The sequence below is a fragment of the Chlorocebus sabaeus genome, chromosome X (assembly GCF_047675955.1).
Source record: "Chlorocebus sabaeus isolate Y175 chromosome X, mChlSab1.0.hap1, whole genome shotgun sequence".
NCBI classification, from domain to species: Eukaryota; Metazoa; Chordata; class Mammalia; order Primates; family Cercopithecidae; genus Chlorocebus; species Chlorocebus sabaeus.
This window is the reverse complement of record NC_132933.1, coordinates 67,821,180-67,836,988: the sequence shown is the minus strand read 5'-3', so window position 1 is coordinate 67,836,988 and position 15,809 is coordinate 67,821,180. Positions and strand designations below refer to the sequence as shown.

At 38.4% G+C, this 15,809-nt stretch overlaps 1 protein-coding gene across 5 annotated transcripts in view; it reads left to right on the top strand.

The window, feature by feature from the left end:
* The window catches only part of APOOL (apolipoprotein O like), an 87,718-nt gene extending 76,140 nt beyond the window's left edge, over positions 1-11,578 (top strand). For 4 of the 5 annotated variants that reach the window (XM_007992179.3, XM_037989481.2, XM_073013541.1 and 1 more), the window contains one exon: positions 10,997-11,578. In XM_007992179.3, coding sequence (XP_007990370.1) covers positions 10,997-11,085 — 89 coding nt within the window. In that variant the 3' untranslated portion in view covers positions 11,086-11,578. Of the gene's footprint in view, positions 1-983; positions 7,365-10,996 lie in introns of those variants that run through there. The other variant, XM_073013543.1, reaches the window with a different exon arrangement.
* The last annotated feature ends 4,231 nt before the right edge of the window (positions 11,579-15,809 follow it).

Below are 15,809 nucleotides of genomic sequence, written 5' to 3'. Positions count from 1 at the left end.
TAGGGTCTCAACATGTGACCTTTTGGGGCATACCAACACCCAGTACATAACAATATATCATTTGGAGTTTATTATACAGTATAACCTTGGGATTCACCATTTCCACATTTCATATGTAGAATAAAACAATTTTTTTTCACCATGGGAAACAGTAGTGATTGTGAGCACAGGTTATAGAATAACACTTGAATCGAAATCCCAGATCCAGCATTTACTAGTTCTGTTACCTGGGACAGGTTATCAAACACTTCAAGCCACAGTCTCCTCATTCAACAAAAAAGGGACAATAACAGTTCTCACATGGTTGTGAGGATTACATGAGATATTGCATGTAAAGCACTAACTACAATGCCAGGGACATACTAAAGGGTATCAGTGGGTATTAAAATATATCATGATTATCATTTGCCTAGAGTAATTAGCCATTTTGATGAGAAACAGATTTTCACTGAGCATACTTAAGGAGCAAGTCACTTACCTAGTGAGCCTAGCTATGGCTACCACTTATCACCATACAGAAGAGATAGGGTGTACTGTCCAACTATATGTTGTGGCTCTGAATATGAGTTTGGTTGTTCTCTACCATCTCATGTACATTAATGGAGAAAATTGTTATTTTGGGAATCACAAATTTAGAAATTTGGTGTCATAGACCTCTTCAAGAATCTGATGAAAGCAGAATGAAATCTCTCACAGTCTTACAAAATTAATGTCCCTCTAAAGCAGAAGTTGAGAAACTATGGCTCATATGCCAATTCTGACTCGACTCACTATTTTTTTTTAGGTGATAAATATGCAAAACCTATATTCTTTATTTTTTTAAAAAATTCTACTTTAAGTTCTAGGGTACATGTGCACAACGTGCAGGTTTGTTGCATAGGTATACACGTGCCATGTTGGTGTGCTGCACCCATTAACTCATCATTTACATTAGGTATTTCTCCTAATGCTGTCCCTCCCCCATCTCCCCCACCGCAAAATAGGCCCCTGTGTGTGATGTTCCCCACGCTGTGTCCAAGTATTCTCATTATTCAATTCCCACCTGTGAGTGAGAACATGCGGTGTTTGGTTTTCTGTCCTTGTGACAGTCTGCTTAGAATGATGGTTTCCAGCTTCATCCATGTCGCTACAAAGGACATGAACTCATCCTTTTTTATGGCTGCATAGTATTCCATGGTGAGTATTTGCCACATTTTCTTAATCCAGTCTATCATTGATAGACATGTGGGTTGGTTCCATGTTTTTGCTATTGTGAATAGTGCCACAATAAACACATACCCAGTAATGGGATGTCTGGGTCAAATGGTATTTCTAGTTCTAGATCCTTGAGGAATCGCCACACTGTCTTTCACAATGGTTGAACTAGTTTACACTCCCACCAACAATGTAAAAGCGTTCCTATTTCTCCACATCCTCTCTAGCACCTGTTGTTTCCTGACTTTTTAATGATCACCATTCTAACTGGTGTGAGATGGTATCTCATTGTGGTTTTGATTTGCATTTCTCTGATGACCAGTGATGATGAGCATTTTTTCATGTGTCTGTTGACTGCACAGATGTCTTCTTTGGAGAAGTGTCTGTTCATATCCTTCACCCACTTTTTGATGGGGTTGTTTGTTTTTTTCTTGTAAATATGTTTAAGTTCTTTGTAGATTCTAGGTATTAGCCCTTTGTCAGATGGGTAGATTGCAAAGATTTTCTCCCATTCTGTAGGTTACCTGTTCACTTTGATGGTAGTTTCTTTTGCTGTGCAGAAACTCTTTAGTTTAATTAGATTCCATTTGTCTATTTTGTCTTTTGTTGCCATTGCTTTTGGGGTTTTAGTCATGAAGTCCTTTCCCATGCCTATGTCCTGAATGGTATTGCCTAGGTTATCTTCTAAGGTAAAAGGTTTTAGGTCTAACATTTAAGTCCTTATTCCATCTTGAATTAATTTTTGTATAAGGTGTAAGGAAGGGATCCAGTTTCAGCTTTCTACATATGGCCAGCCAATTTTCCCAGCACCATTTATTAAAAAGGGAATCCTTTCCCCATTTCTTGTTTTTGTCAGGTTTGTCAAAGGTCAGATGGTTGTAGATGTGTGGTGTTCTTTCTGAGGCCTCTGTTCTGTTCCATTGGTCTATATCTCTGGTTTGGTACTAGTACCATGCTGTTTTGGTTACTGTAGCCTTGTAGTATAGTTTGAAGTCAGGTAGCATGATGCCCCCAGCTTTGTTCGTTTGGCTTAGGATTGTCTTGGCAATGCGGGCTCTTTTTTGGTTCCATATGAACTTTAAAGTAGTTTTTTCCAATTCTGTGAAGAAAGTCATTGGTAGCTTGATGGGGATGTCATTGAATCTGTAAATTACCTTGGGCAGTATGGCCATTTTCATGATATTGATTCTTCCTGTCCGTAAACATGGAATATTCTTCCATTTGTTTGTGTCCTCTTTTGTTTCATTGAACAGTGGTTTGTAGTTCTCCTTGAAGAGGTCCTTCACATCCCTTGTAAGTTGGATTCCTAGGTATTTTATTCTCTTTGTAGCAATTGTGAATGGGAGTTCACTCATGCTTTGGCTGTCTGATTGTCTGTTATTTGTGTATGGGAATGCTTGTGATTTTTGCACATTGATTTTGTATCCTGAGACTTTGCTGAAGTTGCTTATCAGCTTAAGGAGATTTGGGGCTGAGACGATGGGGTTTTCTAAATATACAATCATGTCATCTGCAAACAGGGACAATTTGATTTCCTCTTTCCCTAGTTGAATACCCTTTATTTCTTTCTCTTGCCTGATTGCCCTGGCCAGAACTTCCAACACTATGTTGAATAGGAGTGGTGAGAGAGGGCATCCCTGTCTTGTGCCAGTTTTCAAAGGGAATGCTTCCAGTTTTTGCACATCTAGTATGATATTGGCTGTGGGTTTGTAAGAAATAGCTCTTATTATTTTGAGATACGTTCCATCAGTACCTAGTTTATTGAGAGTTTTTAGCATGAAGGGCTGTTGAATTTTGTCAAAGGTCTTTTCTGCATCTATTGAGATAATCATGTGGTTTTTGTCATTGGTTCTGTTTATGTGATGGATTGCGTTTATTGATTCGTGTATGTTGAACCAGCCTTGCATCCCAGGGATGAAGCCTACTTGATCGTGGTGGATAAGCTTTTTGATGTGCTGCTGGATTCGTTTTGCCAGTATTTTATGGAGGATTTTCACATCGATGTTCATCAGGGTATTGGTCTAAAATTCTCTTTTGTTTTTGTGTCTCTGCCAGGCTTTGGTATCAGGATAATGCTAGCCTCATAAAATGAATTAGGGAGGATTCCCTCTTTTTCTATTGATTGGAATAGTTTCAGAAGGAATGGTACCAGCTCCTCCTTGTACCTCTGGTAGAATTTGACTGTGAATCTGTCTTGTCCTGGACTTTTTTTGGTTGGTAGGCTGTTAATTGTTGCATCAATTTCAGAGCCTTTTATTGGTCTATTCAGACATTCAACTTCTTTCTGGTTTAGTCTAGGGAGGTTTTATGTGTCCAGGAATACATCCATTTCTTCTAGATTTTCAAGTTTATTTACGTAGAGGTGTTTATAGTATTCTCTGATGGTAATTTGTATTTCTGTGGGGTTGGTGGTGATATCCCCTTTATCATTTTTTTTTATTGCATCTATTTGATTCTTCTCGCTTTCCTTATTTATTAGTTTTGCTAGTGGTCTATCAGTTTTGTTGATCTTTTCAAATAACCAACTCCTGGATTCATTGATTTTTTTTTGAAGGATTTTTTTGTGTCTCTATCTCCTTCAATTCTGCTCTTATCTTAGTTATTTCTTGCCATCTGGTAGCTTTTGAATTTGTTTGCTCTTGCTTCTCTAGTTCTTTTAATTGTGATGTTAGGATGTTGATTTTAGATATTTCCTACTTTCTCTTGTGGGCATTTAGTGCTATAAATTTCCCTGTACACACTGTTTTAAATGTGTCTCAGAGATTCTGGTACATTGTGTCTTTGTTCTCGTTGGTTTCAAAGAACATCTTTATTTCTTCCTTCGTTTCGTTATGTACCCAGTAGTGCTTCAGGAGCAGGTTGTTCAGTTTCCATGTAGTTGTGCAGTTTTGAGTGTGTTTATTAATCCTGAATTCTAATTTGATTGCACTGTGGTCTGAGAGACAATTTGTTGTGATTTCTCTTCTTTTACATTTGCTGAGGAGTGCTTTTCTTCCAACTATGTGGTCAATTTTGTAATAAGTGCGATGTGGTGCTGAGAAGAATGTATATTCTGTTGTGTTGAGGTGGAGAGTTCTGTAGATATCTCTTAGGTCTGCTTGATGCAGAGTTGAGTTCAAGTCCTGGGTATCCTTTTTAACCTTCTGTCTCATTGATCTGTCTAATATTGACAGTGGGTGGTTAAAGTCTCCCATTATTATTGTGTGGGGATCTAAGTCTCTTTGTAGGTCTCTAAGGACTTGTTTTATGAATCTGGGTGCTCCTGTATTGGGTACATATATATTTAGGATAGTTAGCTCTTCTTGTTGAATTTTTCCTTTACCATTATATAATGGCCTCCTTTGTCTCTTTTGATCTTTGTTGGTTTAAAGCCTGTTTTATCAGAGACTAGGATTGCAACCCCTGCTTTTTTTTTTTTGGTTTCCATTTGCTTGTTAGATCTTCCTCCATCCCTTTATTTTGAGCCTATGTGTGTCTCTGCACGTGAGATGGGTCTCCTGAATACAGCACACTATTGGGTCTTGACTCTCTTCAATTTGTCAGTCTGTGTCTTTTAATTGGAATATTCAGCCCATTTACATTTAAGGTTAATATTGTTATGTGTGAATTTGATCCTGTCATTATGATGTTAGCTGGTTATTTTGCCCGTTAGTTGTTGGAGTTTCTTCCTGGCATCGGTGGTCTTTACAGTTTGACGTGTTTTTGCAGTGGCTGGTTTCGGTTGTTCCTTTCCATGTTTAATGCTTCCTTCAGGAGCTCTTGTAAAATAGGCCTGGTGGTGCCGAAATCTCTCAGCATTTGCTTGTCTGTAAAGGATTTTTATTTTTCCTTCACTTATAAAGCTTAGTTTGGCTGGATATGAAATTTTGGGTTGAAAATTCTTTTCTTTAAGAGTATTGAATATTGGCCCCCACTCTCTTCTGGCTTGTAGAGTTTCTGCCAAGAGATCTGCTGTTAGTCTGATGGGCTTCCCTTTGTGGGTAACCCGACCTTTCTCTCTGGCTGCCCTTTACATTTTTCCCTTCATTTCAACCTTGCTGAATCTGACAATTATGTGTCTTGTGTTTGCTCTTCTCGAGGAGTATCTTTGTGGTGTTCTCTGTATTTCCTGAATTTGAATGTTGGCCTGCCTTGCTAGGTTGGGGACGTTCTCCTGGATAATATCCTGAAGAGTGTTTTCCAAGTTGTTTCCATTCTCCCCATCACTTTGAGGTACACCAATCAAACATAGATTTGGCCTTTTCACATAGTCCCATATTTCTTGGAGGTTTTGTTCATTTCTTTTTCCTCTTTTGTTTCTAAACTTCTCTTCTTGCTTTCTTTCGTTAATTTTTCATTAATTCAATCACTGTTACCCTTTCCTCCACTTGATTGAATCGGCTATTGAAGCTTGTGCATGTGTCACATAGTTCTTGTGCCATGGTTTTCAGCTCCATCAGGTCATTTAAGGTCTTCTCTACACTGTTTATTCTAGTTAGCCATTCATCTAATCTTTTTTCAAGGTTTTTAGCTTCCTTGCGATGGGTTCGGACATCTTCCTTTAGCTCGGAGAAGTTTGTTATTAACGACTTTCTGAAGCCTACTTCTGTCAGCTCGTCAAAGTCATTCTCCGTCCAGCTTTGTTCCATTGATGGGGAGGAGCTGCGATTCTTCGGAGGAGAAGAGGTGCTCCGGTTTTTAGAATTTTCAGGTTTTCTGCTCTGGTTTCTCCCCATCTTTGTGGTTTTATCCACGTTTGGTCTTTGATGCTGGTGACCTACAGATGGAGTTTTTGTATGGATGTCCTTTTTGTTTATGTTGATGCTCTTCCTTTCTGTTTGTTAGTTTTCCTTCTAACAGTCAGGACCCTCAGCTGCAGGTCTGTTGGAATTTGCTAGAGGTCCACTCTAGACCCTGTTTGCCTGGGTATCACCAGCGGAGATTGCAGAACAGCAAATATTGCTGCCTGATCCTTCCTCTTGAAGCTGTGTCCCAGAGGGGCATCCGCCTGTATGAGGTGTCCTGACTCAGTATTTTTGTATATTCTGCAAGCTAACCATAATGGTTGAAAAAAATCAAAAGAATATTTCATAGCAAGTGAAAATTACATGAAATTTGGATCTCAATGTCCAGAAATGACATTTTAATTGAACATACCCACACACATTGATCTATGTATTGTCTATGGCTGCTCTTACACTACAGTGGCAGAGTCGAGCACTTGTGACAGAGACCATATGGTTCACAAAGTCAAAAATATTTACTACTAACCTTTTGCAGAAAAGGTTGCCAATTCCTCTTCTAGAGAGAGGGGATGTGCCACATATGCATGAGTCATGTCTCCCTCATAGTAGTTGCCAGATTTTTTGTGGATTCAGAGACTAAATAGCCAAACTCAAAACCTCTTAAGGGCAAAACCAGATTTCCTACAGTTTTTTGGTGCTGTGGAGACAGAAACTAGTCAAACTGTCAGTCAGAAGCTTGGGAGTGCCATACCTGAACTGGGAGGAACCAGAGGTTAACTGACTCTTACTAAAATTAGAATGCAGCCCAGACCCAGCTTAATGCCTGACTATATTGAGATAGTAAGTGTTTTGCCCTTTCTAAAGAGATAAAGGGCACCCCTGTCTGGTGCCCTTTATCTTCTGGAGCTTCTACCTTTCTTTTATACAAAATGTCCACTATACAAACAAACAAAATACTAGTTATGCAAAAAGGCAAGAAGATGTGACTGACAGTCAAAAGAAAAAATAAATAAATATAACAATAGCAGCAGACCCACAGATGACCTAAATATTGAAGTTAACTGAAAAGGACTTTAAAATAACTATAATTAATACATGAAATAGAAAAAAGAAATGATGGACAAAATGGATGAAAAGATGGAGAATGTCACAGGGACTTGGAATCTGTTAAAAAAAATTCTAGTGGACATTCTAGAAGTGAAAAATACAGTACCCAAAATTAAGAACTCATTGGATGGGTTTAACAGATGACTATATACCAGAAAGCACAGAATTAATGAATTCAAAGACAAATCAATAAAAAATAGCCAAACTGAAGCACACAGAGAAAAAAGGAATGGAAAAGTTTGAGAAAGTACTTTATAGTGACTAGTGTCTTTAAGTATTTGAGTTGCTAAGAAGCTGTATGCTGAATGTTACCCTGATTTTATACACAAGAAACCAAAAGAGAATTTGTAACAATCCTAATTTCACTCTGCAATTTATTAGTTATCTGTCCCCTTTTTGTGTACCTAACTTGCTTAAAATATCAATGAGATAACGTGTGAACTAAATTATCAGTTATGTGATATTATCAAATATCACATAACGGCTATTTGAGACTATAATTCAGTGATGTCTTATAACTTTAAACATATTTTTTTCCTATTTGTTATAACACCAACTTTTTGAAAAGTCTTCTAAAAAGCTTTAAGCAGAAATGGTTCTTACTAGAGAGTAAACATAAAATTGCGAAGGAATGCATTATGATTAGGGCATTCAGATTCAAGAAGAGTTTTATGACAGCTTATTCTTTGGGAGGGTAAGAGAGCCCTTAATCCACTCAAGAAATGAAGAAATTTCTAAGAAAGACACAATTCTTAGTTGCTTATAAGAGCATGAGATGAAATGTGTTTTGTGTGTGTGTGTGTGGTTTTTTTTTTGTTTTTTGTTTGTTTTTTTTTTGAGATGGAGTCTCACTCTGTTGCCCAGGCTGGAGTGCAGTGGTGTGATCTCGGCTCACTGTAACCTCCGCCTCCCGGGTTCAAGCAATTCTCCTGTCTCAGCCTCCCAAGTAACTGAGACTACAGGCACCTGCCACCATGCCCAGCTAATTTTTTGTATTTTTAGTAGAGACGGGGTTTCACCATGTTAGCCAGGATGGTCTTGATCTCCTGACCTTGTGATCCGCCCGCCTCGGCCTCCCAAAGTGCTAGGATTACATACTTGAGCTACCACGCCTGGCCTTTGAGATGAAGCTTTTTAAAAAGATAGAAATCAAATGACAGGCTAAGTGGTTCTAAACCAGAGGGATCCATATCACAATTACTTGAGGGTTTTGCGCTGTTTTTCAAAATTCATAGGTCTAGACTCTATGAAGAATTATAAATCTGAATCTCCAGAGGTGAGGCCTCTAAGCAGGTGGATTTTAGGAGGAGCTTTACAGAGGATTCTTTTACATACTACTCTCGCTAAGAATCTGTCTTAAGTTGTGAATAAATTAAAATCTTGAAGCCTTTTAAGAAATTTTGAGGAGTGATCTAAAGGCAAAAAAATCTTTCTAATTCAGGAAATTGGTGTAAGGTAGATCTTTCACCAAACTTTGAACAAGAATATAAATTAAGGAAGTATTTAGAAGTGCTAAATAACTTAGTTGATGAACACTGTTAAGCAAATTTGACACATTGAGATTTACATAAAATAATTATTTGTCACATGCCTACTATATAGTGTTTTCTGCTTGATAAAAAAACTTGTTGCACCATTCTTTTCACTTGTACTGAGCAATGGTACCCACCAGATGGCAGTAGAGATACAGCAGAACCACCAGTGGATTCCTAACCCTTTTTTTTGCTACAAACTCTTCTCAGAATAATATTTTCAAATGCAGAAAGTAAAACACGTAGTAATGTATGAACTTCCTTAAGTGTATTAAACAACAGCATCTAACAATAGGTCTAATGACTTTCAATTTTTAAGTAGCGGTGAGTGTGAATATTTTGAGATAATCTGCAACTATAATGTAATAAGATACCTGTGATTTCTGTTGGTGACAAAGAAATCTGAGGCACGGCTGTTACTATTGTGTTTTGTTGCCTGTATTCATTATTGAAGAAAATGTCCATTTAAGTCAGAGGTAAGTGAAAATAATGACAAATTTTCCTCATCCAAGTTAATAGATTACATGAGTTCTATAACATACCCCCAAAGAGACAAGAGGTTAAGAATTTATTCTGTGGAGAGCTGCATTACCTGTACCATCATGAATACTAATTACTTATGAATCTGGTTGTTTGGTTAATATATTTGGTGATGAAGTTACACATAGGTGTGTCACACTGTAAAATACATTTTAGAAAAGATAGGTGTAAGATAAATCATTGTATTCCAATTTCTCTCCTTTGTTTTCATTATAAAACTGGAAACTAAATTCTTTTATGCAGAAAAGGTATGGTTCCCAAATGTAATAAAATGAATCCTATTTTGAACGTATTTAAAATAAAAACAAATTTCTGAAAAAATATTTGTAGTATTATGTCATAAAGTAAATATAGTTGTCTCTTGCCTACTTACCATGCACAAGGTATTATATGCAGCAGTTTGTGTGCATTATCTTGTTTAGTACTAAAACTAGTTGTATGAGATTTTTACTGCTACAAACATCATTTTAAAGAAGAGCCTGGGTTGTTATGTTGGGGTCAGACAAACGTGGATTCATTCCTGGCTCCACCACTTATCAGCCAAATGACTTTGGTCAAGTTACTTAACCTCTCCAAATTAAAATTTTCTTATCTGTAAAATAAGGACAATGTAAAAATAGTATCTACTTCATGGTGGGATTATGAGATAATGCATGAAAATAACTTAGCTGCTTGCCGGGGACACAGGAAGCCTGTCAAGTTCACCAGTGATCCACATTTTGCCAAATCCAGGAGTTGATTCTCAATCTCCATCTTATGCAATCCATCAGTAACCTTTGACACAGGTTAAATTCCTTCCTCCTTCAAACAATATCTTCACTTGGCCTGTGGGATATCTCTTGCTCTTGGTTCTCTTACCTCATTCACTGGCTTTCCACCTTAGTCTTCTTTCCTACATTCTCCTAACCTTTTCAACATCTCCTAATCTTAACCCAAAAGACTCATTTGTACTCAGATGTTAAGTAAGCAATGCAAATTTAACACATCCAACACTTAACAATTCATTTGTTTTCCCCTAAACCTGCTTCTCCCACATTTTCCTCTATCTCAGTAAATGTCACCTCCATTCTTCCAGTTTCTCAAGTTGAAGAGTTTCACTCATAAGACATAGTCAATCCATTTAGGAAATCTTGTCCATTCTACCTTCAACATTATCCAGAATCTGGTACCTTTTCACCAATTCTATGGCTACCATTGTAACTAAAGCCCTCAGATGTCTTTTGGAGTACTGTAATTACTTTCTGACTGGTCTCCCTGCTTCTATCCTTTGTTTCCCTGTAGTTTCTTTTCCCCGTAGCCAAGAGTGATCTTTTTAAAAAACATAGCATCATTCACTCCTCTACTCAAAATTGTCCAGTAGCTTCTCATCTCACTTAAAGCCAAAATCTTTACCATGGCCCTATGTGACCTAGCTTTCCATTGTCTTTTTGATGACATCTCCTATCATTCTCTCTCTCACTGCCTTGCCGCCACCCCTACATACACCACATTTGCCTACTCTGTTCCAGCCATATTGGTTCCTCAGATATACCTCAGGTCCATTACACTTGCTGTCTGCTCATCCTGGAAGGCATTGCCTGCTGGTATCTTTAGGGTGCACACCCTCACCTCCTTCAGTTCTCAGCTCATATATCACCTTTTCGGAAGGCTTTCCCTGGCTGCCCTATTTAAAATTACAAATCACCTAAGCACTCCATATATCCCTCCTTGTTTCATTTTTTCACATAACACTTAACCACCATCTGATATATATTTAATTAGTTTGTCTCACCTAACTCAAATGTTAGGTCTATGTCACCAGAGATTTTTATCTGGTTTGTTCACTGCTGTCTTCCCAGTATCAAAAATAAATTTGTTAAGTGACTAATTTTTTTTTTTTTCATTTTAATACTTTATCAGGTGCAACACAGTTTATGCCTGACCCCAAGCTCATGGATCACGGGCAGTCCCACCCAGAAGATATAGATATGTACAGCACTAGAAGCTGAAGTAGACTGCATACAGAGACTACATAGAAAACTACAAGATGTGTGACGTTGCAAATAATGATGAAAAAAATCATGTAATGGGTAACTGATACATAGAGTATTACTTAAACCAAGTTTTTCCCTTACATATCCAAATGTACAATTTGATAAATTACATAAGTGGTTAACAGACAAACTGAATGCAATGCAAACAATGTTAAATGATTGATGAGGAGACTTAGGTAGAAGTATTAGCTTGCATTTGATGACCTTTAAGGGCATTTAAAAAAAAAAATGAAGACATGAACTCCAGTGAGATTAAAATCTGAAAATACATATATGTATGTATAAAGACATACATATTTATACATATAAACATATATTTCTGCTCTAGCTTTCCCAGACTAATGTCAGTTAAATTAGAATGGTGTGTGGAAAGATGTGTTTCCCTCTGTTTTTTTTTTTTCCCATTTCCTAGAGCTGGAATAAAATATCTATGTTTTATGGGACTTAAGCTTGGCTTTGTCTCTTGGTTTTGTTAATGTTAATTCCTCTTAAATATCTGAAAACATCTCTAACTATTTGAGAGGGCCATATTGCTACACAGGCTTCCTAATACTGCTTGACAATCCTTCTACTGGTTCCTGAGTGGTTTACTATTGTTTTCCCTAGAAGAGGTATTACAAACCTTTTATTCTCCTCAAACCTCTTATAACTGTCAAAGTTGACTGTGCCTCCTGTTTCATAGAGAAGAAAGTAAATTATTAGACATGACCATTCCCAACTTCTTCCCATCTACCTTCAAGACTTAGCTCTTTTCAGCCATGCATCCCCCTTTCCTAAGACATACTTCTCTTTGTGGTCTTGATCTCATTCGTTCCCATCTAAGACCATATTCTACCCCGTTTAATCTCCAGTCTTTGGTTTCTCTTTTTACTAGTTTCTTTTCCTCCACTTCTACATAGCTGCAGGTGTTCTCTGTCTTAAATCAACAATAACAAAACAAGACAAAAACCTTTCCTTAACTTGACCTCTCCCCTTGAACTATTTTTTCTCTCTCCTTCCTATAATTGTTATACTTCTTTAAAAAGTAATTGTTACTTTTTGACAAAAGTAAATATTATCCCTTTTTTCCCTACTTTCAAGTCCTCTCTGCCTTGTGACATTCTGACCTCCATACCTGCTTAAATTTTTTTGAGATGGAGTCTTGCTCTGTTGCCCAAGCTGGAGTGCAGTGGCACAAACACAGCTCACCGCAACCTCCACCTTCCAGGATCAAGCAATCCTCCCATCTTACCCTCCCGAGTAACTGGGACTAAGGCACCCGCCACCTTGCCTAATTTTTTGTATTTTTGGTAGAAACAGGACTTCACCATGTTGTCCAGGCTGGTCTCGAACTCCTGAGCTCAAGCCTGTGCCTGACTCAGCCTCCCACAGTGTTGGGATTACAGGCGTGAGCCACCGCACCCAGCCCCTACCTGAATTTTTATGTCATTTTTGACTCTTCACCACTCTCTCCATGAAACTCACTTATCCCTTTGCTTTCTATTTTTCCTGCTTTTGTTATTCTTCATTTTTTTCTCTTGCTCTGAATTCCTTAAATGCTGAGGCTGCTCAAGTTTCATCCCTAGTCCTATTTTCTCATTCTATATGCGCTCTCATTTTCATTTAACAGACCTCACTGGCTTTAGCCACCATTTGTTTTATTATTCATATCTTCAACCCCCATAGCTCTCTAGTGCTGTAGACCTTTATTTCTACTTATTAGTTATATTCATCTAACATCCCATAGATATGCCAGTGTCAATATGCCTAAAACAAAATTGTCTCTACCTCCCACTCCTTCAAATCTATTCTACCTTCTCTAATCCTAAAATTACTCTCCCTCAAGCCATCATCATCACTTTTCTGGGTTACTGTAGTAGCCTTCAGGCTAATTTGCTCACTGTCAATCTTGCTTTCTCTCATTTCAGAATATGTTCTGCTTGCAGGTGACAGTAAACTAGTTAAGTACTTAATATTAGCTTAAGCAAAAAAAAAAAAAGCCCTATTTATAGCCTAGAATTAGGCAGTATAGGGTTGGGACAGTGGCTCATGGGTGCTATTAAGGACATAGACTTTTTCTCTTTCCACTATGTCCTCTACAGCATGCTGGTTTGTCACCTCATGGTCACAAGATGTCTGCGGTACCTCCAGGGAGCAGCTACACATTCAGAGTAGGAAATAGCAGATAAAAATGTACACAAGATGCTTCTGACTCCCTTTTATCAGAAAAGTAAATGCTTTCTTAGAATCTCCTCAGAAGACCTCTGTGTATATCTCAACCAGTACTTGTCATATAGCCACACACTTAGCCTAAGGAAGATAGGGAGTAGGGAAATCGTGTTTATTTTCCCGTGATGAGGAAGGCAAGGGGTAAGGGGTTGGGAACAGGTCATACAGTGTCTGCTACCCTATTCTAACCTATTTGTCTATTATGACATAGTTGTCTTCCTGACAACTATAATGAATAGTTATCTTTCTGAAATCTTTAGTGGCTCATCATTGCTTGCAGAATCAAAGCTCCTTAGTTTGATATACAAGGCCCTTCATATCTGATTCCAGCTTACCTTCTAATCCTATCTTCCCTCTCCTTACCCACCCTACTGCTAATGTGTATTATACTGTCTTTATGATATACCATTTGTTTCTTGAACATGCCTTGCTCATTATTGCCTCTTTCTCTGCGTGTGCTAGTGTGTCCTCTTAGAATGTTCTTCCATCTTATCCTGCTCCATATTCTAACTTCTACCCATCCTACAAGTCCAATTCCGGTGTTGTGTTCCCTCTCTCAATCCTCTAGGGTACAATTTAGATGTTCTCTCTTCTAGAGATAGGATCTTGCTATGTTGCTCAGGCTGGTCTCAAACTCCTGGCCCCAAGCGATCCTCCTACCTCAGCCAACCAGACATAAGCGACTGTGCTCGCCTTTTTTTAAAAATTGAGGGTATATGATATGGTCGGGTATGGTGGCTCACACCTATAATCCCAGCACTTTGGGAGGGCAAGGTGGGTGAATCACCTGAGGTCAGGAGTTCGAGACCAGCCTAACCAACATAGTGAAACCCTGTCTCTACTAAAAACACACAAAAAAAGTACAAAATTAGCTAGGCATGGTGGCGCATGCCTGTAATTCCAGCTACTTGGGAGGCTGAGACAGGAGAATCACTTGAACCCGGGAGGTGGAGGCTGCAGTGAGCCTAGATCATGCCATTGCACTTCAGCCTGGGCAACAAGAAGAAAACTCAGTCTCAAAAAATAAACAAATAAAAAATAAAGGTATATAATATGTCTTAGATTTGATGAAATATGAGTGTGTTTGAGATCTGATCCAAGGTTTTAAAAAAATCATTTCAAATACTGGAGATAAATTCTGAGGAGCTTACTTATGAAAAACTAGCAAGTGATAGGTGGTATTTAGAGATACGGTACTTACACAATTTATGTAATTAACATTTTCTCACAGACAAGGTTCCTTGTGGTATCATTGAATAATTTTTGTGTAGTTTCTATGCCCATGAAGTGCCTGGTAGGTAGTAGGAATTCACATGTTCTGCTATGCTGGTTGCAGCACAGGACACAAAAGTTAGAATTATTTCAAAGGACTTATACTCTACTAGGAAAAAGGGAAACAGAAATACAGTGTTGTATGTGGTATCTTCCCTAAGATAAGCACAACCAAAGAGCTATGGATGTTCAGAGGTAGAATGTAGTACTGGGATGATGTCAAGGAGGCAGTGGTACTTAAGCTGCTCAAGGTAGGGAAGCAGTTTACTTGCTAGTTTTTCATAAGTAAGCTCTTCAGAATTTATCTCCAGTATTTGAAATGAATTTTTTTTTTTTTTTTTTTTTTTTTGAGACGGAGTCCCGCTCTGTTGCCCAGGCTGGAGTGCAGCAGCTCGATCTCGGCTCACTGCAAGCTCCACCTCCCGTGTTCACCCCATTCTCCTGCCTCAGCCTCCTGAGTAGCTGGTACTACAGGCACCTGCCACCACGCCCGGCTAATTTTTTTTTTTTTTGTACTTTTAGTAGAGATGGGGTTTCACCATGTTAGCCAGGATGGTCTTGATCTCCTGACCTCATGATCTGCCCGCCTCGGCCTCCCCAGAGTGCTGGGATTACAGACGTGACCCACTGTGCCGAGCCTGAAATGAATTTTTTAAAACCTCAGATCTGAATATATTCAAACACCAATATTTCATCAAATCTAAGGCATATCATATACCTTTAATTAAAAAAAAAAATGCTGAGCAGAGTTGCTTATGTCTGGGAGGCTGAAGTGGAAGGATTGCTTGAGGCCAAAAGTTTGAGACCAGCCTGAGCAAATAGCAAGATCCTGCCTCTAAAAACAAACAAACAAACAAATGCTGCTAGTTACGTTTATTCCAACATCAGATACGTCAGACTGTGAAAGAAGAAGCATCTTAAATCTGATGAAATATGGTAGGTAAAAAATAGCGCAAGGCTAAATATAAGTGACTTTTAAGTTATCTGCTCTTTTCGATTATCACTACTGCTACTAGCCATTAGAATATTGGTTTGGATAGGCCAAGTGCGGTGGCTCACACCTGTAATCCCAGCACTTTGGGAGGCCGAGGCGAGTGGATCACAAGGTCAGGACATCAAGACCATCCTGGCTAACACGGTGAAACTCCATCTCTACTAAAAATACAAAAAAAAATTTAGCTGGGCATGGTGGCGGGTGT